The sequence below is a fragment of the Penicillium argentinense genome (assembly GCF_028826775.1).
Source record: "Penicillium argentinense strain IBT 30761 chromosome Unknown utg000011l_segment0_segment0, whole genome shotgun sequence".
Classification (NCBI taxonomy): domain Eukaryota; kingdom Fungi; phylum Ascomycota; class Eurotiomycetes; order Eurotiales; family Aspergillaceae; genus Penicillium; species Penicillium argentinense.
In genome coordinates, this window is record NW_026622670.1 from 1,046,772 (window position 1) to 1,071,101 (window position 24,330).

The 24,330-nt window shown below is 52.3% G+C and overlaps 10 protein-coding genes across 10 annotated transcripts; 5 read left to right on the plus strand and 5 right to left on the minus strand.

Moving 5' to 3' along the window:
- Positions 1-151: 151 nt before the first annotated feature.
- On the minus strand, positions 152-5,361 carry N7532_011400 (DNA-directed RNA polymerase I core subunit RPA190; the record flags this gene model as incomplete). The annotated part of the gene is made up of 4 exons (XM_056623891.1): positions 152-1,741; positions 1,804-4,543; positions 4,603-5,103; positions 5,177-5,361. The coding sequence occupies 4 exons, from the start codon at positions 5,359-5,361 to the stop codon at positions 152-154; spliced, it is 5,016 nt and encodes a 1,671-aa protein (XP_056468879.1).
- Positions 5,362-5,621: 260 nt separating this feature from the next.
- On the plus strand, positions 5,622-7,382 carry N7532_011401 (U4/U6-U5 snRNP complex subunit PRP3; the record flags this gene model as incomplete). The annotated part of the gene is made up of 1 exon (XM_056623892.1): positions 5,622-7,382. The coding sequence occupies one exon, from the start codon at positions 5,622-5,624 to the stop codon at positions 7,380-7,382; it is 1,761 nt and encodes a 586-aa protein (XP_056468880.1).
- Positions 7,383-7,709: 327 nt separating this feature from the next.
- N7532_011402 (RNA-binding snoRNP assembly protein NAF1) lies at positions 7,710-9,740 on the minus strand (the record flags this gene model as incomplete). Its single annotated transcript, XM_056623893.1, has 1 exon — positions 7,710-9,740. One exon carries the CDS (start codon positions 9,738-9,740, stop codon positions 7,710-7,712), a length of 2,031 nt encoding a protein of 676 aa, XP_056468881.1.
- A 211-nt stretch (positions 9,741-9,951) lies between these two features.
- N7532_011403 (dolichyl-P-Man:Man(6)GlcNAc(2)-PP-dolichol alpha-1,2-mannosyltransferase) lies at positions 9,952-11,911 on the plus strand (the record flags this gene model as incomplete). The annotated part of the gene is made up of 4 exons (XM_056623894.1): positions 9,952-10,004; positions 10,065-10,737; positions 10,797-11,591; positions 11,654-11,911. 4 exons carry the CDS (start codon positions 9,952-9,954, stop codon positions 11,909-11,911), a joined length of 1,779 nt encoding a protein of 592 aa, XP_056468882.1.
- A 699-nt stretch (positions 11,912-12,610) lies between these two features.
- Positions 12,611-14,126, plus strand: N7532_011404 (heme-dependent oxidative N-demethylase family protein; the record flags this gene model as incomplete). Its single annotated transcript, XM_056623895.1, has 5 exons — positions 12,611-12,836; positions 12,897-12,999; positions 13,053-13,105; positions 13,169-13,292; positions 13,361-14,126. The coding sequence occupies 5 exons, from the start codon at positions 12,611-12,613 to the stop codon at positions 14,124-14,126; spliced, it is 1,272 nt and encodes a 423-aa protein (XP_056468883.1).
- A 130-nt stretch (positions 14,127-14,256) lies between these two features.
- On the minus strand, positions 14,257-16,271 carry N7532_011405 (exonuclease V; the record flags this gene model as incomplete). Its single annotated transcript, XM_056623896.1, has 2 exons — positions 14,257-15,746; positions 15,824-16,271. The coding sequence occupies 2 exons, from the start codon at positions 16,269-16,271 to the stop codon at positions 14,257-14,259; spliced, it is 1,938 nt and encodes a 645-aa protein (XP_056468884.1).
- Positions 16,272-16,611: 340 nt separating this feature from the next.
- N7532_011406 (Mpv17/PMP22 family protein) lies at positions 16,612-17,739 on the minus strand (the record flags this gene model as incomplete). The annotated part of the gene is made up of 2 exons (XM_056623897.1): positions 16,612-17,038; positions 17,120-17,739. 2 exons carry the CDS (start codon positions 17,737-17,739, stop codon positions 16,612-16,614), a joined length of 1,047 nt encoding a protein of 348 aa, XP_056468885.1.
- Positions 17,740-18,503: 764 nt separating this feature from the next.
- On the minus strand, positions 18,504-20,424 carry N7532_011407 (MFS transporter; the record flags this gene model as incomplete). The annotated part of the gene is made up of 2 exons (XM_056623898.1): positions 18,504-19,961; positions 20,056-20,424. The coding sequence occupies 2 exons, from the start codon at positions 20,422-20,424 to the stop codon at positions 18,504-18,506; spliced, it is 1,827 nt and encodes a 608-aa protein (XP_056468886.1).
- Positions 20,425-20,927: 503 nt separating this feature from the next.
- Positions 20,928-21,223, plus strand: N7532_011408 (uncharacterized protein; the record flags this gene model as incomplete). The annotated part of the gene is given in 2 exon segments (XM_056623899.1): positions 20,928-21,018; positions 21,030-21,223. 2 exon segments carry the CDS (start codon positions 20,928-20,930, stop codon positions 21,221-21,223), a joined length of 285 nt encoding a protein of 94 aa, XP_056468887.1.
- A 1,199-nt stretch (positions 21,224-22,422) lies between these two features.
- N7532_011409 (uncharacterized protein) lies at positions 22,423-23,960 on the plus strand (the record flags this gene model as incomplete). Its single annotated transcript, XM_056623900.1, has 2 exons — positions 22,423-23,774; positions 23,918-23,960. 2 exons carry the CDS (start codon positions 22,423-22,425, stop codon positions 23,958-23,960), a joined length of 1,395 nt encoding a protein of 464 aa, XP_056468888.1.
- Between the last annotated feature and the right edge of the window lie 370 nt (positions 23,961-24,330).

Below are 24,330 nucleotides of genomic sequence, written 5' to 3' on the forward strand. Positions count from 1 at the left end.
TTTTTGTGTTCCGCTGAACAGAAAACTCCATATCATCGACACATCAAGACGGCAAAGTAAAACAAGATACAGTAGGATCGCAAGGAAGGAAATGTACATCTGATAAGAAATAAAAAACCACAATGCGAGGCAACTCCGGAGAACGACGCGACTATGCTACAGGAGCGAGAACATCGAAGGCGCCAGTACCAATAGTACCGGAGCGACCAACGACGATTCTGCTACTCGGGCCCTTAAGGTTATCCCAGTCTCTCTCGAGCACGGCATCCTTCAGAGCACCAACAGTAGTCTCGAAGGACATCCGAGAGAAGGGTGAGGTAGAGTCCTTGACCAGGCCGTTACGGCTGAAGGCCTTGAAACCACCACTTTGAGTCATCACATCACCAATCAAGTTCAGATGACGGTTGTCAACGGAGATACTGTGACCCTTGAAAACGGCGTCCATTTCACGAATGATGGTGGCGCGCGCAGCCTCGACACCGTAGAGATTCAGCATGTCATGGATGGAGTTGGTGTAGATCGAGTGAGGCTTGATGATATCCTGGTAGTCGCGCATAGCAAGCAGGTTGACACCGTCGGTGAGAACGCTGGCAGGATCACCCTTGATCTCATCGGCTTCGACGAAAACACAGTCACCAAGACCGGGGATGGACTGGATGACCGCAGTGTGAGCAGCTTGCTCGACCAGAGGTAGGAGCAGAAGCTTGGGGGTCTCGATATCATATTGCAGCTGGATCGTGCACGAGCCGCCCTTCTTAGGATCGAACTTGAACTTGGTGATCTCAACGAATTTGCCCTTGACATCTTCCTCACGCGTGTTGTTCTCTTCGTCGGAGTCAGAGTCAGAGTCACTGTCTTCCATTTCGACGTCGCCGGTAGCTCGAGGCTGAGCGCCTTCCATTTGATCATCTTCCAAGTCAGGGGAGTCTTGACGGTTGATGATATTCTGCTCATCATCATCAGGTCCATCGTAAGAGACCTGGTTGCTCTTGTTCGTGTTGCCACGAGCTCGCTTGGCATCATCCTGGTCCTCGTCGTCATCGTCATCTCCTGGCTGAGTCTCGCGATCTGGACCGCTAGGCCCATCAGCAACTCGACCGACGGAAACACCGATCTCAGGCTGGGCGGTAGAGCTCTTCTTGCCAGTCTTGTCATCCTTACGCTTCTTCAACTCAGTCCGAGTCAGTTTGACCAATCGAGGAATGAACTTGTTCTGCAGGCCATTCTGCACATCCTTGGTCTCGATAGCATATTCCTTACAGTACTCCTCAGGAGGGAAGAAGGTAATTTCGATGTCGTAGATCTTAGCCTTGGCGTAGCCAATACCCGCGCCGATTCGCTCTCTGACCTGCACCTTGTCCACAACCTCAGCAATGTTGAGCTTGCTGATGGCCTTGGCGAATTGCTCCGAGTCCGAGTTGGTCATTTCTTCGTTCAACATTAATGTCATAGTAGGCGTCATGATGTTGGCGCTTGCAGTCATGACAATTTCACGCAGTCGAGGAATACCGAGCGTCACGTTCTTTGCGGAGTGACCAGCCAAGTGGAAAGTGTTCAAAGTCATCTGTGTCGACGGCTCACCGACCGACTGACCGGCCATAATACCAACGGCCTCACCAGGGTCGATGATAGACTTCATGTACTTCATGTTCATGAGAACATCAAAAGTCTTCTTTCCGATGGTACCAGCAATATCCTTCTTCTTATCCTTGAAAAGAGCATCCGGGTTGTCGTCGGTATACTGCAAGATGTATTAGTACCAGTTAATGGAAAAGCTTTTCGGAATACCAAGTTTATCCATACCTTCTTGAGGGCTTGGGCAAATGCCTCGGATGTACTACCCAAGTTACCACCAGGGTGATAGCGAGCCAGAACAGGATCCATGGCATCAATTTTTCCGCTTTTGCGAATTGCCCTCATCGCATCCTTGTGCCAGCTAGTCACGTCCTCCTTCGCCAGACTGTGGAAATCGTCTGCCTGGACTTGCTTCGAAATTGACAGGTGGTTCTGAGCAAGGAATCCGAAATCCTTTAGATGAACCTGCTTAGTGATATCTAGGCCATCCTCTCCGTACAGGAACTGGACGATGGAACCATCAGAAGCTTCACGGACCGAAGAGTCATACTCGGCTCTGAGACCCTCCATGCCCTTGATCAAGCAACGTTGCAAGTAACCGGAACGAGAGGTCTTGACAGCAGTATCAATCAAACCTTCACGACCGGCCATGGCATGGAAATAATATTCTTGCGGCTTAATTCCAGTCAAAAAACGACCACAGACGTAACCACCGGCAATAGGATGCGTCTCAAACGCACGGAAAGACGGCAAGGTTTTACCGCTAATCATCAGCGGGACACGACGACCTTCCAGAACCTGCTGGCCAAGATTGCAGGAAATGAGGTTGGCATTGACACCCGACCCCTTGGCTCCGGTAATGGTCATTGACTGCATCTGGTTCCAAGGGAAAGGCTTGGCAAGACCAGCCGGCAGACAGGCGTTGGTGATTTCAGAGGAGAGTTTAGCGTTCCTAGCAGTGGAGACACTATCCAGACCACCCTGTTTGTCATCATCGCGAAGAACCTCCTCCAAACGACGGTTCAACTCGGCATCTTGATCCTGCACAGTAGTCTGGTCCAGAGTAACATACTTCAGGGCAACTTCACGACCCATCTGGGGAGCAGTGCTCAGCTTCTCTTTACGGATGCGATCACCTTCCTTGGTTAATCGAAGATCATCAATACCACAAGTGAACGCCCGCATGTTCAGGTAACGTGTGAACAGGCGTCCGAGAATACTGATCAACTTTCCAGCAATAGTGTGACCGTAAACCTCGTGCACAGCATCAATGATACCACCATCGGAAGGACCAAGCTGTTTCTTGTCAAGGATACCGCACAGGAATTCACCGTCCTTGAAGATGACGGCACCTTCCTCGTTGCCCGCGCCCCATCGATCGCCGGGAGTTGAAGATTTGCCCTTGAGGTTGAGACCTGCCCGCCCTGGAGGCTGAATGTTCTTCAAAATGGTCGTAATGATTTGTTTGCCGGTCCACAGAGGCTTGGGCCGGATGAACGCAGGCTCCACTGTTTGGATGCGATCCCCGACCGTGTTGGAAAATTCGGGGCGAAGACAGTTGTAGAGCAGCTGGTGATAATCCTCCTCGTCGAAGAAAGTATCACGGCAGGTGAACCAAACACCCATTGAGATATGATCCTGAATCAACCCTCTCAGAGGCTTGCCAGAGGTAGCAACCAGATACTGATGATCGGCATCTGCAAGCATTCTCGCCTCTGCTTGGGCGAGCTCATTCTGCGGGAAATGCATGTTCATCTCATCACCATCGAAATCAGCATTGTAGGTGTTACAATTGGCGTAATGCATTCGAATTGTTCGTTCGTTGGGAAGGACACGAGCCTTGTGACCCATGATTGACGGCTTGTGGAGAGTGGGCTGTCGGTTCATCAGAACGTAGTCTCCCGAAGTAAGATGACGGTAGACTTTCTTGTTTCGCGATCCCTTCAGGCGCCAATTTGAGGGGGCAAGCAGCTGGTTCGCGAGAGCCGTACGCTCATCCAGACTCTTGAACTTCAGGTTGACGACTTGGCCGTTCTCATTTTCAATCGCAGCAGCACCGGGATACTTGTCAGGACCGTTGATGACAGCCTCCTTCATCTCCCAGAAGTTGTGATTCGTGACGGGCTCAGGGAAGGTGAGCTTCTTGGCGAAGACAAGAGGAACACCGATCTCATTGGTTTCCAGATTGGGGTCGGGCGAAATGACGGAACGAGCAGCAAAGTTGACACGTTTTCCCATCATGTTCTTTCGGAACAGACCCTCTTTCTTCTCAAGAAGTTGCTTGATACCATTTGGCAAGGCTGCAATACCGCCGCCAGTCACGGAAGTGCGCTCACGGTCGATCAGACCGTTGACCTGGTCTTGAAGCGTGACGATCGCCTGAAGAAGGTCGCCATAGTTTCTTACGCGAGAGAGAGTCTTTTCGTCCTCATTTTGAATCTCCTTGCTGATCTGGTTGACAAGGTCACACTGCTTGAGTATACCGTTGAGCGGAGCATTTTGCATGGCCTCCATGATTTCACCAGCACCCTGGGCGGCAGCTGGGCGGTATTTGTTGGGAGGAACCAGAATGCTCTTAATAAAGAACATGTCGGCAGAGACCACCTTGACGCCCTTGGGCACAGGCCGGGAGTTATACACGAGCTGCAGAACTTCACCATCCTTTTGGAAAAGAAGCCGCAAGGCGCTGTAAGCTTCGGAAGAAGTCACAAATTCCTGGCCGGATTCGCCTGTTGTTGTCTGCTTCGCGACAGCTTCGCCACGGCGAATCTCTTCCTCCGCCCCATGGACTTCAGAAACAGCAGTATCAGTACCATTCTGCTTGGATGCAGATTTGTTCTCCTGATCAAGAATAACCAGGCTGTTAGGGGCCTGGAATCCACCGGCCAACATAGCGAGCTTCGACTTTTCGGTTAAACCCTTTCGGAAGATTTTGTTGTAGCGATCTTTTCGGTAAGAGGGGGTAATACTATAGCAGATTGTCAGTCGATGGGAATTATTGCGTAGGAAAAGATGCGCAGAACATACCCGCTGCAGTTGTGGCACTTGCGGTTCCCGTTGATATCCTTCAGGAAAGTCTTGACCAATGCCTTTCTGTGCTCAGCAGCAATTGGGTTCTTTGCGCCTGCCATCAAGCCATCCAGCTTGCCATCTTTCTTGGCTTCCTTGATGCAGCGGTTGACATATGCGGTCCGCTTTTCCATGATAGACTCATCGTCCTCGTCCTCCGAGTCAGAGGCTGTCTTTTCCTCTCCGGGCGCAAGCTTAGTAGCCTTGCTGCTTTTCGAAGCCCCAATTGCATCGAGGTTGGCGACTTCCTCGGTCAACCCATACTGCAGCAGGCGCAGCTTGCAGGTGTACAAGTTGACATTTGCGCGGGACATTTGCAGGCGATGACAGTAGATACATTGCGCCCGAAGCAAGCGATAGATGTGATCGAAGAAAGTGACATTGTAAACAGGCACAGGGAGCTCAATGTGACCGGCGTGGCCAGTGCAAGACCATGAGTTCAGGCGGCAGGTTGAACAGCTATAAGTTGCAGAATGCTCGGTTAGTTTTCAATGTCGAAGGATCCAGAAGCAATCGAGAGGCTCAGACTTACACATGGTCACCCCATGCTCCCATAGCAGGGTCATAGAGACCGCCAGGAACCGGGTTGTTAAAAGAATCCAAGGTCGGAGTATTGTGGATTCTTTTCACCGACAGCTTTTTGATCTCTTCTTCAGAGTAAACTGTAAAATCGACCCCGGTAATGCCCGAAGCGATCGGGCGCGAAAAAGTCGCCATTGTGTCCTGTAGCTCCTGGAGCGACAGAAAACGCTGGCCGTGCGAAGTCGAGGGCCTCGAAGAGTCGCCGATGCGGAACAAATGAAACTTTTAGAGCAACTTTTTTTCTGCCCCACTTCACCGCTCACCCGGTAGGATCCGCGCAGCTCAGCTGTCAAGTTTGTCATGGTTGAGACTGCGCCGACCTCGAATTTTCCCACTTTCTTTCGCTTTCCGTCCTCCGTTGCTCGGTGATCCTGCGCGGTTACGCTCACATCGCCATGGCGGACTCGTCCGGCAACGCGCTGAAGCGACCTCATCCCGCTGAGGACGATAGCAGTTCGCAAAAAAGGACCCGCTCCAACAATGGATCGCCAGCACCCGGCCAAAGCGGCGCTACTTCGAACAAGGTGGATATCGAGAAGATGGTGGCGGAGGCGAGAGCAAAGGCTGAAGCTGTGCGCGCGCGCTTGGCAGCAGCACGCGGCGGTGCGGTGCAAACACCACCTCCTGCGCAGTCCAGTCCTAGCCCAACACCTCCAGCTCTCAGTCCCGCGATGTCGAAATTGGAACAAATGAAGGCTCGAGTGGCCGCAGCTACCAGCAGGGCCAATGCCCCCTCCCACCAACGACCTAGTGCTCCCGCACCGCCCCAACCACCGGCGTTCGACGACGAGAGCCTTACCAAGGGCCGCGGTGGTTTGGATGTCGGTCTTCATCCCGCATTGCTTGCCGATACTACATCAGATTCTCGCGGAGGGAAGGGCGGCCAGCAGGGTAAGGCGGGGAACCGTCGAGATACTCCAGGATCTACCTTCCAGCGTGGTAACAAAGCTCGGCTGGATCTGTCCGGTCCTTCTATTGAAGAGATCAAGAGCAACCCATACTTTGATCCTAGTCTTGGTCCCAAGGCTACTCTCGCCAAGCCACGTGTTTCGCGACAGCTTGTCTTCAATCAGAAAGGTAAATATGTTCAACAGGCTGCCGCTCTCCGACGACAGGCGCAGTTGGAGGCTATGAAAAAGAGAATTGCCGAGAAAGCTCGACAAGCCGGAATAGACGAAGATCGTGACGTGGAGAAATCATATCTTGTTCCTGCGCCACCTGCCATTGAGTGGTGGGACGAAGGTCTGGTCAGCAGTGGTGATTACTCTGCCATCGAGGATGCTGCCAACACCAAAGTCGACACTGCCGATACTATCATCACGCGTTATGTCCAACACCCTGTACTTCTCGAGCCGCCTCAGGAAAAGCACCAACCTACACAGAAACCGATGTTCCTGACGCCGAAGGAGCAAGCGAAGATTCGTCGACAGCGACGTATGGCCGATTTGAAGGAACAGCAAGCAAAGATCCGACTGGGTCTCGAGCCCGCGCCACCTCCGAAGGTGAAGAAGTCCAATCTCATGCGGGTGTTGGGTGAACAAGCTGTCAAAGACCCTACGGCCGTTGAGGCTCGTGTGACTCGGGAGATCGCAGACCGTAAAGAACAGCACGAAACGATGAACGAGGAGCGCAAGTTGACTAAAGATCAACGGCGTGAGAAACTGGCAACCCAGCAGGAGGCAGATGCCTCACTGGGTATTTACGTTTCAGTGTATAAAATTGACAATCTCGCCAGCGGTCGGAATCGTTTTAAGATCAGCAAGAACGCCGAACAGAATGCCCTTACTGGCATTTGTGTAATGCACCCGAAGTTGAATCTGGTGATTGTCGAGGGTGGCAAGCACTCTATCAACAATTACCGCAAGCTCATGCTAAACCGAATTGATTGGACCGACAATCCCGGCCCAACGACTTCTGAAAAGTCCGAAGGCCAGCCACTGTGGTTGTCCACGGAAAATGACAAGGGTGAACCACGAGACTTCAGCGACAATACATGCACACTTTTATGGGAGGGGCAGGCCAAAAACCGTGCTTTCCGGAAATGGCTTGGGGCCAGAGTTTGCGAATCAGATTCTGCTGCGAAGGAAGTTCTCACTCGCTCGAAGATGGAGAATTTCTGGGCTCTGGCAAAGAGTGCCAAGCCTGCTGAGTTTTAAGATGCCAGCATTCAATCCATTTCGTCCTTATATGGCAGACTAGGCATAGCTATACCCGCCATTGCTAATAACGAGCGATACCAACTGATCATGTTCTACTTCAAATTTGTTTTCAAAACACCTTGATGCAACAAATATGTACTCTACACAATTCATGCATTCATACCTCAATTACAATACTCCGTTAATGACCCACAAGCGCGCCAGATAAGATAATTGTACACAAACATTCAATTGATCTAAACCCAACCGTAACCCAATTAACGCCGCTCTCGATGCAACAGTCCGGTATTGAGATCATATCGGAACGAAAAATGTCGAGCTCGATCAGGAAGGAGGCGGTCCCTGGTTGTTGTTCAAGTTGCGCAAAATCTCCAGCTGGGCTTTGACCTGGTCAAAGTTCAAGGCTGGGTTCTGGTGCTGAGCCTGTTGGGGTTGCTGGGGTTGCTGGTATTGCTGGTACTGCTGGTACTGCTGGTACTGCTGCTGCTGCTGCTGCTGCTGCTGCAGTGCAGCCAAGAGAGCAGGGTTGACATGCGCACCGGCGGGGATTCCCTGGAAGGCATTCGGCTGAACAAAAGGCTGCTGGAGGGGAAATTGGAAAGGGTATTGAGCCGGAGCCGCGCCTTGGCCAAACTGGGGTTGCTGCTGCGGAGCATACTGCTGGTATTGCGCATAGGGTGGCGGCATCGCGTAGGGAGACTGCTGGGGAGGATAAGTCGGCTGGGTGTATCCAGCAGGCTGGGGGTGAGCGGCCGCAGGGGGAGCGTGCTGCGAGCTACCTCCATGTTGGCTGCGAGGCCGACGGTCCTGATCACGCTCGAAAGAGCCTCGACGACCTCCACCGCGGCCCCGACCACCTCGACCACGATCAGAGCCACGGCCGCGACCTCTGCCACCGCGGTGTGCAGGACCACGCTCGCTACTTTCGACAGGTGCTTCACGAGCTCCCATCATCTCATGGAGGTTCTGCGGACGGGCGAGAGGGGTGTAGCCATCCTCGCCTCCTCCGTCGTCGTAGTTGAGTTCGGTGCGGCTCAGCTTGGAGGGACCTGCCGGGCCTCTTTTGTTGCGTCCAGCGCCACCATCCTTCGCGTCCTTTCTTTCCTGTCGCTTCTGCTTCAATTTCTTCTTGTATTCGGCCTCTGCTTCATCATCCGAGAATTCCATCTCATCCTCGGCGACCTCCTCATCGTGGAAGTTTGACGCATCACTGCCCTTGAGGCCCTTCAGAGGCTGTGTGAAGACGAAGGTGGAGTGAGAGGGAACGTAATAGATAGCCAGGTCCTTTTCCATTCCCCTCTCTTTTGCCTCAGCCGCTGTCGAGTACATGACAGTGTACAGAGGTCTCTCGACTCTGCCCAGGGTCTCAGTCACGACTCCCAGAACCTTGCGATCTTCGGAACAGAGCAATGAGCCCGACTCAAGAACTGAGAATTCTCCCGAGGTGTTGGCTTCGACAAGGACTGCATTTTCCAAGACCGTCAAGACCTTTCCCAGATACGTGATGGGCATTTCAGGAGTAATCGTGATGTCTGGGATGGGCAGAGCATCCTGCGCGGTCTCGTTGGCTGAACGCATATATCCACCCGATTTACCCTTGCCTTCTCCTTCGTCATCGGATCCGGCCTCAGCCTGAATCAAGATACGAGCCTGTTCCTCGGCAGTTAGAATTGGATAATCTCCATCGTCACTATCATCGCTGCTGTCATCCGAGTCCGATGAGCTGGAGGAGGAGGACTCGTACGGAGACGAGTCGACCTCCCACTCAGGATGTTCCTCCTCTTCCTCATTCTCATTGTCGGCTCGCTCTATCATCCCATCGTCCGCAACATTAGGGCTAACTTCAGGTTTCTGATCAACCTCCATCGTATCCCCAGGGTTTGTACGGATTGCAGAGCTCTCATCATTGGCTTCTTGCTTGGCTAGCACGGTTACGGGATCCGCTGCCTTAGCCATTGTGCTACCTTCTTCTGCCTTGGTGCTCGTTTCACCTGTCTCGGAGTAAACGGTTGGAGTCTCTGTCTTTTGCTTCGTCGTGAATGGCTCGCTTGGCTGGGCTTGCTGAGGGTTGGGGTTATCGATCAGGTATAAGCCCGGGAGACGAAGAGTGTCGTTGACGGGAGAATGAACTTGAGTCGTAGGCACACCCGGCGCACTCATGGGAGCACTCGTAGGAGCAGTGCTCTCGTCAGTCGTCTGGACCGGATGGTACACCGTGGTCGCGGGTGTGTCGTAGAAATCGTTATCGTCCATCGCGGAATGGTGGGGTGGCGTATCGATCGTGCAGGGTTTTTTGGTCGGGCGACCGGGGCTGGGAGGCGCAGCCTCGGTCCAGGGTTTGGGATGGTCACTCATCTCGACGTGAGAGAAATCCTGTTGGACTGTAGGGAAAACTGAGTGAACCGACAAGAGAAACAAAAGAAAAGTACGAGCGGGAACTTTTTTGTGGATCTGCCAAAGTTGCCGTCGCGGTCGCCGGAAAGAGCTCCTTATCGCCTTATCGCCCACCCTCTCCGGACTGGCAGCCCTGCGAGAACACAAGAAGACGCTCAAAGACCACTGGAAGATGGCTGGAGCCGACGGTCCTTCTTCGGGGCACACGTCTAAGACAAAGGCACAGTATGTATACTCCGAAATAGGCAAATTGACCTGGCATTCCCCTAACACGAGTTTTGCTAGCCCCCCACCTCCGCCGTTCTACCTCCCTCTAAACGTCACGCTCTACCTATGCCTCATTTCCAATATCCTTGCGGCAGCATTCGCCCCGATTCAGGACTGCGATGAAGTCTTCAACTTCTGGGAGCCGGCGCATTACCTGGACCATGGATACGGACTCCAGACATGGGAGTATTCTCCAGTATACTCGATCCGAAGCTGGCTCTACGTGTCGCTTCACGCTTTGGTTGGGAAAGTAGGATCGTTCTTCGTCAGCAGCAAGTCTGCTGAGTTCTATACTATCCGGGTGTTCCTGGCCATAGTTTGCGCGGCCTGCCAGACTCGATTGTATTCCTCCATCTGCCGAGCCCTCAATCCTCGCATCGGCCTCATCTTCCTGATGATCGCTGTCTTCAGTCCCGGCATGTTCCATGCATCAGCTGCATTTCTGCCGTCCTCCTTCACCATGTACACGTCGATGTTAGGTCTTACCGCGTTCCTGGACTACAAGAATGGTCCGAAGACCGCGCAGGGAATCATGTGGTTTGGACTCGGTGCAATTATCGGATGGCCGTTCGCAGGAGCTCTCATCCTGCCTCTGATTGCAGAGGAAATCGTCATTTGTTTCTTTGCTGGCTCCCTGGGTTCTCTCTTTTATATGATCTTCGACGGAGCTCTCAGATGTCTTGCGATCGCGGTAAGTGCCGGATGTGAAGTTGTACTCAGCTTTTGTATCAATACTGAGACAAATAACAGGGCCTTGAAATGGCAGTCGACTACGCTTTCTTCCGCAAGATTGCTCTTGTTCCATGGAACATCGTCGCCTACAATGTTTTCGGAGGCCAGGGTCGAGGCCCCGAGATTTTTGGCACTGAGCCGTGGACCTTTTACATCCGGAATCTCCTCTTGAATTTCAATATCTGGTTTGTGTTGGCGCTGCTCTCTGGCCCCCTTCTCATCTGCCAGGCCTTGTTCCGGTCCCACACCACCTCTGTGCAGACCTTACTGCACTCCGTCACTCTGGTCGCACCCTTTTACATGTGGTTCGGCATCTTTACTCTGCAGGCACACAAGGAAGAGCGCTTCATGTACCCGGTATATCCCTTCATCGCTCTTGATGCAGCTCTTGCATTCCACATCATTCTCTCTTATCTCGGATCGAACAACCCGAAAGAGATCGTCGGCCGCGTGCCAGCAAAACTGAAGCTTGCTGCTGTCATGTCGGTCATCTTGGTAGCCTTCAATGCGGGCATGCTGCGTATCTTGGGTATGGCGACGGCATACAACGCTCCTTTGAAGGTGTTCCAGCCTTTGCAGCAAGTTGGTATTGCCCATGCTGGTGATTCCGTATGCTTCGGCAAGGAATGGTATCGCTTCCCATCCTCTTACTTCCTTCCGCACGGTATGCGAGCCAAGTTCATCCGGAGCGAATTCGACGGTCTTCTTCCAGGCGAGTTCCCTGATGCCCAAAGTGCCCTTGCGCGGCTGGAGGGAGCCTCGCAAATCCCGTCGGGGATGAACGATCTGAATGAGGAAGATCCCAACAAATATGTGAGTTGCGCGTAATTGTTCAGCCCGTTACCTTTGTTCCTGAGACTGATCTGAATGAATAGATTGATATCTCTACATGCTCTTTCCTGGTCGACTCTTACTTCCCTGGCCGCGAAGAGACCAAGCTGGAACCTCACTATATTCTGAAAGGATCGGAGTGGGAAAAGCTCTCTTGCTCCCGTTTCCTGGATGCATCTCAAACCGGCTTACTGGGACGGCTCATCTGGACACCTAATCTGCCTTTTGTCCCGGAACAGTTCCAGCGCAAATGGGGCGAATACTGCCTTCTCCAACGACGGACCGGCGCAAGCAGTGTCTAGTGTTGTACATAGCAATAGGTGTGCAACTCCACCAAAATCAACCCCTTTTTATTATTCCGTGCCCGTGTGGCAATATCTGTGTAGCCCTCTCGCATCGGAGAATCCGGAGTAAGACTAGGAAACCTTGCAGTGAAGACTCGCCTTACCCGATCGGGAGAAGAAATCCCCCTGGATACGGACCAAGTACAAGAGTAATCTCGGCGAGGCAGATGATAAGCACATCCCCGCAAAACAAGCCATCCTATGGGATGTGAGGCCCCATCGCGATAGGCTCTCTCTGCTTCCCTGCGGCCTCGGATCCAACGGCTCGAAACAGGTCAGAGAGGGGGATCCCCTCTTGGGTTTCCCCGCGATTTCATAGCAGATCAGCCACGTTACGTTAGCATGATTGTTAGATAGATGATCGGCTCGCATCGAACTAACAGGAAAGGCATTCTACAGAGAGCCAGCGTCTCGAGGCGCCAATCTGCTTGGGGCTTGGGGTGTGACACGGCTCAATAAGGGTTGCTGGCCTATCGTTATACTACGTAACCTCGACTTGCTTTCAGCATTGACGTCTTTATCAATCTATCTGTCTGTCCATCTTCACATCTTAGCATTACTGGCATATCACACAATTCTCACATTCTCACGATACAACTTGAAAAAACACTCATTTCACATCTTCGTATCTGTATACAGCCCTGGTACCGAGAGACCATGCCGGCGGTCGAGTCCCCTCGGGGAACATTCCTAATATCCCTCTTACCAACAAAAGACCTCGTCGGCGCCTTTCTAGCCATCAACATACTTGCCTGTCTTGTCGTCCTCCTCTCTCGGAAATGGATCACATACTTCAGCAAACCGACAAGGCCCTCCTCTCCCGACCTAGAGAAACCAGCCCCGCGACCAGGCGTTAGAGAGAAGGTGACCAGGAAACCTGGAGGTAGGTGACACTTCATTCATCAAACGAGATCCAGTCGATCAATCTAACAATATCTGGTAGAATGGACTTCATCTACTTTCAAGAGGCCCATTGCAGCACCATACACGGACTGGGACGTCCACAACACCAAGCCTATTCCCTATCGACCGTTCCGTTATGGACCGTGAGTCAATAATTGATCATGTATATGCGATATCCAGCTAACTATCAGTGTAGAAAATACTTTGTGACTCTAGGATTGAGGAGTATGAAATGGGACGAGTGGATCGGTGAGTTCTTCCCTATCGACACTACTTGTTCGAGCATATGCTCACATCTAACCTATCATACAGAACTAGACAACCACTACCTCAAATACCATGCCGACAAGAAGAAAAGAATAGAGCAGCGCGGTGAAAAATGCTTCGGCACAGCACCAGAGGCAATGGACGGCGCCATCGAACTACTGGAAGAACTGTAAGTACCACGACATGACACTTCCACCCACTCACCCTATACAATCAGACTTACCACACATTAAACAGATGCACCTACCTGCCAGAGCGCTACCCAGCAATGTTCGAAAAGACCCCGACAGGAATAGCCAACAAAGTCACCAACGAAACCTTCAACATAACCCAACGGCCCCTCCCAGAAGACCCAATGGCAACAGCAGCCCGACTCGTCCAAGACGACCTAGCCGTCATGATCGAGCGCGCAGACGGCGAATACTACCTCTTAGCCGGCGCAATCCTCCTCGCCGGATTCTGGCGACTAAGCGACAAATTCGGGATGCGACTCTCCGACATCCATACCTCCGGCGACGTACCGCAATACAAGGAGAAACTGGAAAAGGGCATGATGAACTTCTTCCGTCGATTGAAGCCTGAGGAACCTGTTCTCCGAAACAACTACTTCATCCAGGTGGACGATAGTCTGCCGTGGTCGCATAGTATTGGGCCCGAGGATGCGGAGACAGTGTCGTGGAATACGGCGGAGAAAAATAAGGCGATTGAAAATCATTTCTTCCGCTCTGAGAGACAGTCTTTGAGAAGGTTGCCTAGGTCTGGGGCTGTTATATTCACGATTCGGACGTATTTTGAGCCCATTACCGCGATTGTCAAGGAACCCTATGTGCCCGGGCGTCTGGCGTCGGCTATTAGGAGTTGGGGGGATGATGTGTCTAGATATAAGGGGAAGGAGAAGTATGCGGAGGTTCTGTTGGAGTACTTGGACCAGAAGCATCAGGAACAGGTTGCCAATGGACTGGAGGTGGAGAAAGAGGATGAGGTGCGGAAATATCCTCTTTGAGGAGTGATCTAGGCCTTGTATTCAACGGTGTTAATGTTTTTGCGCGCTATAATGTCTGTGTCCGCAACGCCATGTAATATTCTATGCAAATTATAGGACTGCCATGAAGGTAGAAACCCTCGGTGTGTCCTCAAATATCCGCCGAGGCACTGCTTCTCCATCTGGTGTTTCGTCTCGCGTACTCCATCGCTCGCTCCTGTCTCCAGGTGCACTCATCGTTAAATTCGCAGATGCGGCATTTCCACGCCTCAACAACATTGACACCGCGAGGATCACGCTGGCCGCGCCACCACTCCATTTGCTCGGTGATGTAGGACTTCATGTGGTCAGGATCAAAGAGAAACGACCTACTTCCGATATGTCGAGGTTGGAGATCGGAGGTAGGGGTTGAGGAGACATATCGAGCTGTCAAAACAGGAGAAAGGAGAGTATGGTATTCTTCCAGCATTTTTGGCTGGCTATGCGAAGGGATAGATGGCGCGACGGAGGATGAGTTCGGAGAGGGCGAATGAAGGAATGTGAAACGAAGCTGTTTTTTCATGTAGCCCCAGAGGCTAGAAAGGTTTCTATGGGTCACGAGAATGTCGGTTGATTCCTGGCTGGACTTCGGAGGTCTAGATGCCGACGGAGATCCGGATGACCTTCTGCCAGCATCGTCTGGGTCAGGCAAGTCATCCAGAATTGGTTCTTCGGAGGAATCGGCGTCGAAGAATTCATTGTTCAGGCAGCCAACCTCGGATATGAAGGGTTCGGTAAACGGTCGTTCGGAATCGAAATCATAACGTGTCGCAAGCACATCGATATTGACGTCGTCACTCGTTATGAGACGATTGAGCATGTGGTAGTAGAGCTGCAATTGCAATAGCGTCGGTCGGAAAGATGTGCTCTTCACTGTAGGAGCTGATCCATTTGCCTTGGTTTTCACGTCTGTCATGTATATCCGTGGCAAACCAAATACTGCCATCGATTCTTCGTCAACAGGAGGAGATTCCTCCACATGCTCAATATCGGCTATATCCGAAAGCCTTCTCCCACCCTGAGAAGAAGAAAGCAAAAAATCAGACAAAGACATCTGATACTCAGGTGAAGCCACTCGCGACGCTGCCGCATCCTCATAGAATCCCGCAGCTGTTTTTTCAAGCTCAGAGTCGGGGCACTTGTAAGACAGCTGGTCAATCACTCCATTGACCACCTCGCCATCAATAAGGCCCCAGACCTCAAGCTCGCGAGTAACGCCATATTCACGAAGCAACCGCAAACCCTGGATCACATTCCAGATCCTGAGTGCCCAGGCATCTTCTTTCGTCGTAATTTCCACAGGCACGGTGGTATATAGCTCGTCTTCCAGGGACTTGTGTACCACGCTTCCCTTTTTCATAGCCGAAGTCCTTCTCTTCCTCCCGTGCTTGGTCAAGGTATACCAGTACTGCAATTCACACCACGCAGGCGACACAAGGTCCGTCACAGAGAAGGCCTTGTTCGGTTTATGTCTGAACCGCTCAACAGGCGTCCTGGAATCCACCATCGGAGCGGCTTGTGCTTCCTGCGTCCATGCTAGCTCACGTCCAGCACTGCGTTCTCGCTCTCGTTCTCGACCTTCAGATGAATTGGGATGTTCCACTAAACGCTTCGGATAAGAATTGTCAGTCTGGGTTCAACATCCCTGGACAACGCAAAGAAATCGTATGATATCATACCAAACGGACTGGACCTGTTGCTGTTGCTTGGGCCCGGACTTGGGCATCCCAAATAACTCCCTGCACCCCGCGAACCAAACCACTGCCGCTGACTGGCCTGCTTCCATGGCGAACGAGGGTTTTCCCGGGGCAGCACCTTTGGTAGCCGAGGACTCGAGGGACCCTCAATGCCATCCTCGATGTCTGCGACAAGTGCCGCGTAGATCGCTGGTTGTAGGGATCCAGGAACTGGAAGTTCCGGTGTAGTGACAATATTCGCGTTTTCGGTTGTTGGCACTGCAAAATTCGGAGTCGAGGTCGAGGTTGAGATGGCATCGGAGCGAACGGGCGCGTGTTGCGCGTCAGCCGCGGCTAGTAGCTCGTTTAACAGTTCGTCCTCTTCTTCGGTGAAGTCCGTTCCGTAGTCACTGGAGTCAGGTTCAGGCCGCGGCACGGGTGAGCAGGACATGCCTGCGACAATCGAGGGGGCTCATGTCCTGAGTGGCATGCGGAAGTTAGAGCGGCCGACGCGCCGTGCGTCATCGAAGATCACCCGGTTGGGAATCCGGAGGCGGTCATTGGACAACAGGCAATCTAAGAAGGCGAGTTCGAGATTTAATGAGTTGCCATCGTCAAGTTGAACATGGGATGAGAAAGAAATCTATGTCTATTGTCTAATGTAGTATTGACATCGGCCAAATCATGCATCACATCGCTCCAAATGTTACCAAACGCCGGGCATGAAATCTATACAAATTGCCCCAAGGAAACCCCGATAATGTGAACCAAGGAAATATACAAGTAGTTATTCATGCAGTTCCCGCTGCAGTGATCATTTGAGAATTCGCTGATCCCGGCGCCGAGCTCTCTTGAGCCGCAGCTGCAAGCTCAGCCGTCTCAACCTCATGTTTAGCCTTTTGATTCAACCAGCTCAGATAGGTTTGCCAGCCAACAGCGATGACACCCGAAAAGACGTTCCGGAACTGTGGCGGCACGTAGAGCAGACTGAATGCAGTGACAGCAGGCCAGAGCTTGACGCTGTTGGTCACGCTGACAGGGAGAGCCTTCTTGAGTCGCTCCCAGGTTTCTTCGAAAGTGGCACCTCCAAGGAGAGAGTGCACGCTAAAGAAGTAGGTATTGAAGACGGGCGTGAAGCACATCTGCTGAACAGTGACCTTAGTCAAGATCGAGAGGAACTTGGATGCAAAGTTGAAGTTGTTGTGGAGGAACCAGAACCTGGATACAACAGTCAGTCATCAGAACATTGACGATAGCTCCACGCAAGTGTAACCGTGCCTGGCTACGGGCTTGACTCACCAGTTATATGACGGGATACTTGATCCAGCTCCCACGATCAAGTGCCGGACTGTCCTCCAAGGGTCATATGTAGATCCGAAGCCCTGCTCCTTCTCTTCTTCACTCTCTTCCCCAGGTACTGTCTTAGACTCATCCTGGTCTTTCTTTGCGGATTTCTGCTCCGGGAACAACAGCTGTGCGCTCAAGTCTCCACACAGGTATATCACAATCGAACTCCACAGCTGGACGGTATACGGTTTTCGCTCCTGCGCCCGAGTATACCACCTCCCCATGCGGCCCAGAGGCCCAGCCTTGATGATTTCGCGGAATCCCCGGGGGCGCGCAACGGCATTAGCAGCGGTGGGCGTAGTCGCCGCACCGGCCGCCGCCGCAGCCGTATTGGGCGCCTGGGGCGTCGCGGAGGAAGAGGGCGGCTCCGAGGGTTTGGCAGAGGCATTTGTATTCGGCGATCCAGTTTCAGCAGGCTTGCTCTGCGCCGGCGGTCGTTCAGGGGTAGAGGAGTTGCATCGTCGGGGCTGTCGCACCTGGCGTAGCGGACTTCGAACATTGGGGGCAATCGGTCGCGGTCGGGTCGCGAACGTCACGCCCTTCACGCCGAGCCCCTTCTGGAAAAGTCTCATGTCCGGTGCTCAAACAGGCGCATTTGTTGTGGGCGAGCGTATCCGAGCAAAAAAAAATAAGCAGATGCACGGCGAGGGGCTCGGAGCTGGGGGCCGAGTCCGATCGTGGCGATAACGAGGGAAAGTAGCGATAATCGGCTGGTCTGTCCGAGTGAGCGGTGGACGTAGGAAACACTCGATCTTCGAATCTCGTCTTAAAAAGCGACAGCGACCTGGCGACAGGAAACGATGGCCGAAAAGGAAATGGGAGGGATTGAAAGTCAGGTCGCGTGCAGGAAGTGCCTTCCTCATTGATAGGCTCGGCACTCGGCCAGGGCGAATGCCGTGATTCTCCGACTTAAGACTAACTCCGATCCACACAGGCTTGTTCCTCCACATGCAAACAGTCCAAATATATTGTAGAAGAGCACGGGGAGAATACACCGGCACGTACTCTATGATGGCATCTGCTGGTCTAAAAATTGAGATTAAATCTACGAAGATGTACAGCACAAGTCATGTAAAAATCATTCAATTATGCGGCCCATATCCAACACCGACTCCATATCTATATGCAAATAATGAGACCCGTAAGTGCGTAATATCGTCCCTGTCTGGGGAGTATCAGGGTATAAAGATCAAGAAAATGCAAATCAACAAACATGCCGCCAAATGCAAATAGGCTTTTTTGTGTGATAGGGGTAGCGGGGAATAGAGACTATGATTATGAGGGGGCGCGTGTATAAGCGTCAGGGTATGAGGTAATTAGAGGAAAGTGAGACCGCTTAGTTCTTGAAGGACTCCCGAGTGTTGACTCGGTCAACATCGTACGGGTTGCCTTCGTAAGTCGGCACACGATGCAGCGAGCCCGCAGTGCGGGTGGACGCAAGGGAGTGAGCACGGCTGCGAATGCGCTCGGTTGCGGGGATCTCGTTTATGTGGGAGGAAGATTCGCTGGAGAGAGACTCGACCGGGCCAGGAGCTTCAGTGCGATCGTACTTGGTCTCCTCTTCCTCCTCGACATCGACGGTCGTGGTAGCTTGTTCCTGGATCTTGCGCATGAAGGCGTCGGACTGGGCGGCGAACTTGCAGCGCTTGCGAATGGCGGCGCCGTACTTGTAGAACAGGAAGGGGAAAGGCACGCAGGCTAGAGCCAAGAAGGCGGGGATCGAAGACGCCCAATGGATACCCAGGTTTTCGTACATGTAGGTGGTGAACAGAGGGAAGGCGGCACCGAAGCAGGAACGCAGGACACTGTTGGCGGCCAAGACGGAGGCAGCAAAGATCGTGTAGGCGTCAATCAGGTAGTTCATGATACCCAAGAAGACCAGAACCATGCCAAAACCGAAAGGCACACCAGCTGCGATACTGGCCATGAAGTGGATCGAGGGGTAGTTGGTCCACGCAAACCAGAAGAGACCGATGGGGATAGCGATAGAGGCGATCATGGTAGGTGGCAGGCGGGCTTCGGGGGGTGCAAAGCCATCATGCTTCTCTTGGGTGTTGATGTAGCGCTTGTTGTCCCAGAGAGTATAAACCACGGCAATCAGCATGCCAACCATGATACCCAAGAAGGCCAGACCGCCAATACCCTGGTTCCAGCCACGGTTGACCTGGTAGACAATAGGGAAGGCGGCAAACATCATGTACAGAGTCCCGTATACAATAGCCATGTAGAGGGACAGCAAGAACACAATAGGTTCGCGGAAGAGCAGAATCCAGGGGCGAGATAGAGCAATCTTGAAGGATTCCTTGAGAGAAACCTTGCCCTGGTCAATATCGATCTTGCTGCGATAGATCTTGCCAGAGAGCTTGGAAAGCTTCTCAGCGCGACGGCGGAGCAGCACAGGCGCATATGTCTCGGGAATCAGCAGAGAGCCCATAATCCAGACAGCACCTGCAAACGCAGCGAGGAAGCCCATCACCCACTTCCAGCCGGCGTTCATGCCCAGGAAACCACCGATGATAGGGCCCAGGACGGGTCCAAGGAACGGCGCAGCGGCGAAGAGACTCATTGCGACACCTCTTTGCTTCGCGGGGAACATGTCGGCAATGACACCTCCAGCATTGGTCAGAGGGGAGGATCCAAAAGCACCGGCGAAGAAACGGAGAATGATAAGAGTCCAGGCATTCTTAGATCCGGCGCAGCCAGCGTTGAAAGCAGTCAGGGCGCAGTATGTCGTGGTGAATAGAATTTGCCGGCCAAAAAGTTCGGAAAGCGGAGCCCAAAGCAACGGTCCAATCTAAGGCAAGTCAGTCAAATGCTTTTTCTTTATACAATCCAGACCAATAGCAGCTCATGCGTGCAACATGGCGCATTTTTGAAGAGTGACGTACTGCAAAGCCCAAAACGAATAGCGAGACACCCAGAGTGGCGACTTCACTGCCGATATTGAATTCGGCTTCAATCTCAGCAACACCACCAGTGTAGGCAGAGGAGACCAATGCGACAGCAAGCGTGGCAATGGCGACCAGCATTGTGAAAGTCCACTTCTTGACCTCGCTAAAATTCATCGGATTACGGGGATCATCGGGGATCCATGTCACGGCATATGGGTCATCGTCAGTTCCTGAGCCCGGGTACGGGTGGTCAATAATCTGTTGGGTGACGACGCCTTGGTCGAAGACGAGACGGAAGTAGGAGATTTTGGTCGGCGCGGAGGACTCGATCTTTTCAGATACGTGATTCTTGTCATCGCCCGCCATGACTGGCAGACTGATTTTGTGGTGGTGACTGCGAATGAGAGGTTGACACTCGGTGCGAATGTGCAGTAATTGATGGACGCAGGCGATCAAAGAAAAGGCGAATACGCGGCGGGGTAGGGGTGTGTTTTTGAGGAATTTAGAGACCCGGTGTATGTACCGTTTGCGGGGAGACCCGATGGGTGGAGGTCGATACCGGATTGAGGAAGGGTGGTTTGGTGTAGCGGGAGCGGTATCTTGCCCGTGGCGATGATTAGGATTATTGAAGTAAAAAAGAACTCCGAGCTTCGTTGTAGCTGCTGGGGGTGGCCCCTTTTAATAATTCCAATCCCGATTCCGAGTCAGGTTCTGGACCTGGTGGCGCTTTTTTTCTCTCTCTCTTTTGTTGGCCCCAAAAACCCAGCCCGGACGTAGGCCGCCGACAGGTATTAGCATACATAAGTTGTGCATATTGCAGGAATAAACCGCCCCAGCAGCGAAAAACACGGGCTGTCACTAATTCCGCCATGGAACAGGACCAAGCTTGCCCAGGAAAACTGGGTCACCAGGTCCCGAACCGGGGTTCCATCCTTTCAGGGCATGCACTCCGACAATTCGGTATGCTATAGAATCATCAGTTGACATCGGGCCATACTGGGCTGACAAACGGCACTACGGGATTCCCGAACATTCGCTGCTCGTTGCATCCACCGAGTGCCCCCACGGTGCTCTTGCTGCTGCTCGGATGCAGCCACCCCGCAAGATGGCCATGCGAAATGGAGCAAAACTTCCGGTTGGCAGGATGAAAACGGCGACCACGTGACTGAATTATACACGGCATAAGGCCACGTTGGTTTGTGCGCCGGATACTCGGCACGCTTGTGATTGGCGGAATGCCTGAAACAAGGCTTGGCACTCGTGAAGGCCCTGCTTGAAACTCGTTTCTACAATTGTAATCATGATTAATCAAGCATACCGAAAGACATACTGGATGGAAAGCGTGCCGATCAATCACGTTTCACTTTATGCTCACTGCATGAATTGAATTCGACCCTAGGGTAGGGTACTCTCTGGGTACGGAGCTGTCTTATCCATAGGTATTTCTTACGAGCGTAGTGAGCTGATTAGCCACGGGCTCAGTGGCTTGGTCACCAACCCAAATAAGGAATACCTTGACGACTAGGCACCCTTTTCCTGCATAATCAGATTTACAGTTCATGGTTCGGTTTAGATCTCGGTGCATGGGCCACAGCCGTTGCCAGGTGGCACAGCCAGGGGCCAGCGATTAGGCCAACCAAGTGGATTCGGAGCCCGGGCTTCAACATGCAGTGCTGCTCTCTTGAGCTCTAGGCCGTACGTAATCGATCATTTTATTCCCGATGGATCTTGGCAATGTGAGTTTTTTTTTTTCTAAAGTGAGTCATGCCAGGAAATTTGCGCAGCACATCAGTTGACCGGCATACCGACAGAGTGGGTCGGCGGAATCCCGATGCAAGCCTTGTTAAATTCATGGGTCAGTCCGTATATCAGCTTGATGTACATGCTTGAATCAGACTCATTATTGTGCCACTCTACTTGTTGCGGTATGGTCCCTTCTGCTTCTCACACGGCTCCCATGAGGTGTTATGTGCATCAGTGTGGGTGTGCCGGTGCGGGTCTTCTGCCATCTACACCCCGCAAAATATATGTAACCGACCCCAGTATACAGCATGGCCAACTGTGATCAGTCTGAGTGCCAACTACTAGATAGTATAATGGTCTTTTTTTTTTTTGGGGGGGGGGAATCTTGTTTCGCCCGCCATCTCCAAAAGAGAAGAGGAAAGGTGGTGAAATAGAAAATAGAAGGAAAGTAGCAAGCGGCGCGACAGAGGTAAACAGGTGACAACCCTGCCAGGGAATTCTTTTGTCTTTCTTCTTCTCCATCATCCCCTTCCTTTCCAACACTAAAAGCTGTCCCGCACCCATCTTCCATCCCCTTTTATCTCTTCAGTCATCACCTTACCCTCCTGGCTTCAGATCCTAATGGCTCACATTCAAACCCTCCCGCCAGAGATCCTAGGGCGGATCCTGGCTCTGGCTGCTGCACCGACTGACCCGAAAGTCCTGATTTCTGACCCAAGCAGCTCCGTCCCCTCTCGAACCACCCTTCTCAACCTCTGCCCAGTCTCGGGCTACTTCCGCAACCTGGCCCAGCCTCTTCTCTTCCGTGATTTTGTCCTCCAAGTCGATGCTCGCCGCATCGACGCATTCGGTGGTTGCAAGCTCGTCGAATTTACAGCGACTATTTATCGCTATCCGCACCTCTCAAATCATGTGCGATCGATAATTTTCCGGCCTTTCGCGAGTAACCTTTTCGACGCAAACTGGCCTTTGGAACGACATTCTGTCGCGAATAACCTTCTTCTCCACCAGATGATCGACGGCATCGGGGCAGATTGGAATCTTGACAACACCAGCCAGAGTGACTACCCAAAGATCGCCGCACTCCTGGCGTACGGGTGCCCACATCTCCAGCAGTTGGCTCTACCAATGGGAGGAGTGTGGAGAGAACCATTTCTTACTTTGTTAGACCGGGACCCGTCATTTTTGTCAGGCCTCAGAGCCTTCTGCGTCGAAACCGAGGAAATGGAATATGGTGAGTGCTACAACATCTTGCCGTACTACAAATTTCTGTCTCTCCCAAACCTTTCCTATGCGAGGTTCACAAAGGGGTTTCTGATCAACTCCAGTTTCCCGGCTGCCTGCCCGGCTGAATTGCCAGCACTGAATGAGCTGCATTTCAGACTTTGCAAACTGGACCGTGGCGCCCTTGACCGGATCATGAAAGCGTGCAAAGGGCTAAAATCATTCACATACAACAAGTTCTCCCTGGTCCCTTTTGCCCACGGGCTGGAGCGCCATCGTCTCCGCCGATCGAAGAAATTCCATGCAACGCATGCGGTCACCTTAGCCAATGACCTGCACCGTGAAACCCTTGAACATCTTGACCTCCAGTTTCCTCCGCAGGATATCGTGAACGCACTAGAAACTGGCACAAGTTTCCGGCTTTACCACAGGGCATTCGCGGATTTTTCTCGTCTCCGGAGCATCACCATCCAACAAGCATTTTTACCCGCAGAAATTACCTTCCCACCTTCCCTCGAGTCTTTTCACATCACTTGCTGCAAGTCTTCTGTCGAATCGTATGTCGTGGGAGCATCCGAGGGCTCCAAGCGTGGAATGTTACCGAATATGAAACTATTCAAGGTTTCCGCGCTGGATGTGGATCGACTGGTGAGTGACCCGGCTATCCGAGGAATCGGCGCTGTCGTTTTGTTTTTCAGACAGATTTTCGAAGGGACCCATGTAGTTTTCCGGATGGACCAGCACCCGAGGTACGCGCCCATTGTATTTGGAGACTGGGGGGATCTGATACCCTCAACCCGAGTCCATCTGCTGAATCGATTAATGCAAAGAGGTATGTACAACAACTGGATGAGTTTGTATTGTTTAACCAGAGATCAATACAGTGACACAGCAAAAGTTGGGACACCCCTTCTAATACCGCCTTCCTGAAGTAGCGCTACCGCCCAGTATTTTCGGTTTTTTATTGGTGGAGACCTGACTGGCAGAGTTAGGGGTGTTCAAACTTTTGCTCACTGTACGTGACCGTCGCAAGTTCGTGCTGTATGGAGAGATGGCAATAGTAGTGAACCATTTACGGAAACTAGCGGTAATTCTCGTAACTCCTACCTTTGAGGGGTGGTCAATATATGGTGTATTGTTGTATTTGTGGCGTAATCGTAAGGTATACCCGACAGGACCATCACTGATCTGTACGATCGTTCGAGGCAGGCACGGCCTTCTAGGCAAGTACGTCGTCCAGAAAAAGAGAATTCAGCAGCTACGTGAATCCGAGTTCTCCTCCCTAGCCACTCTTATCTTTCTCCA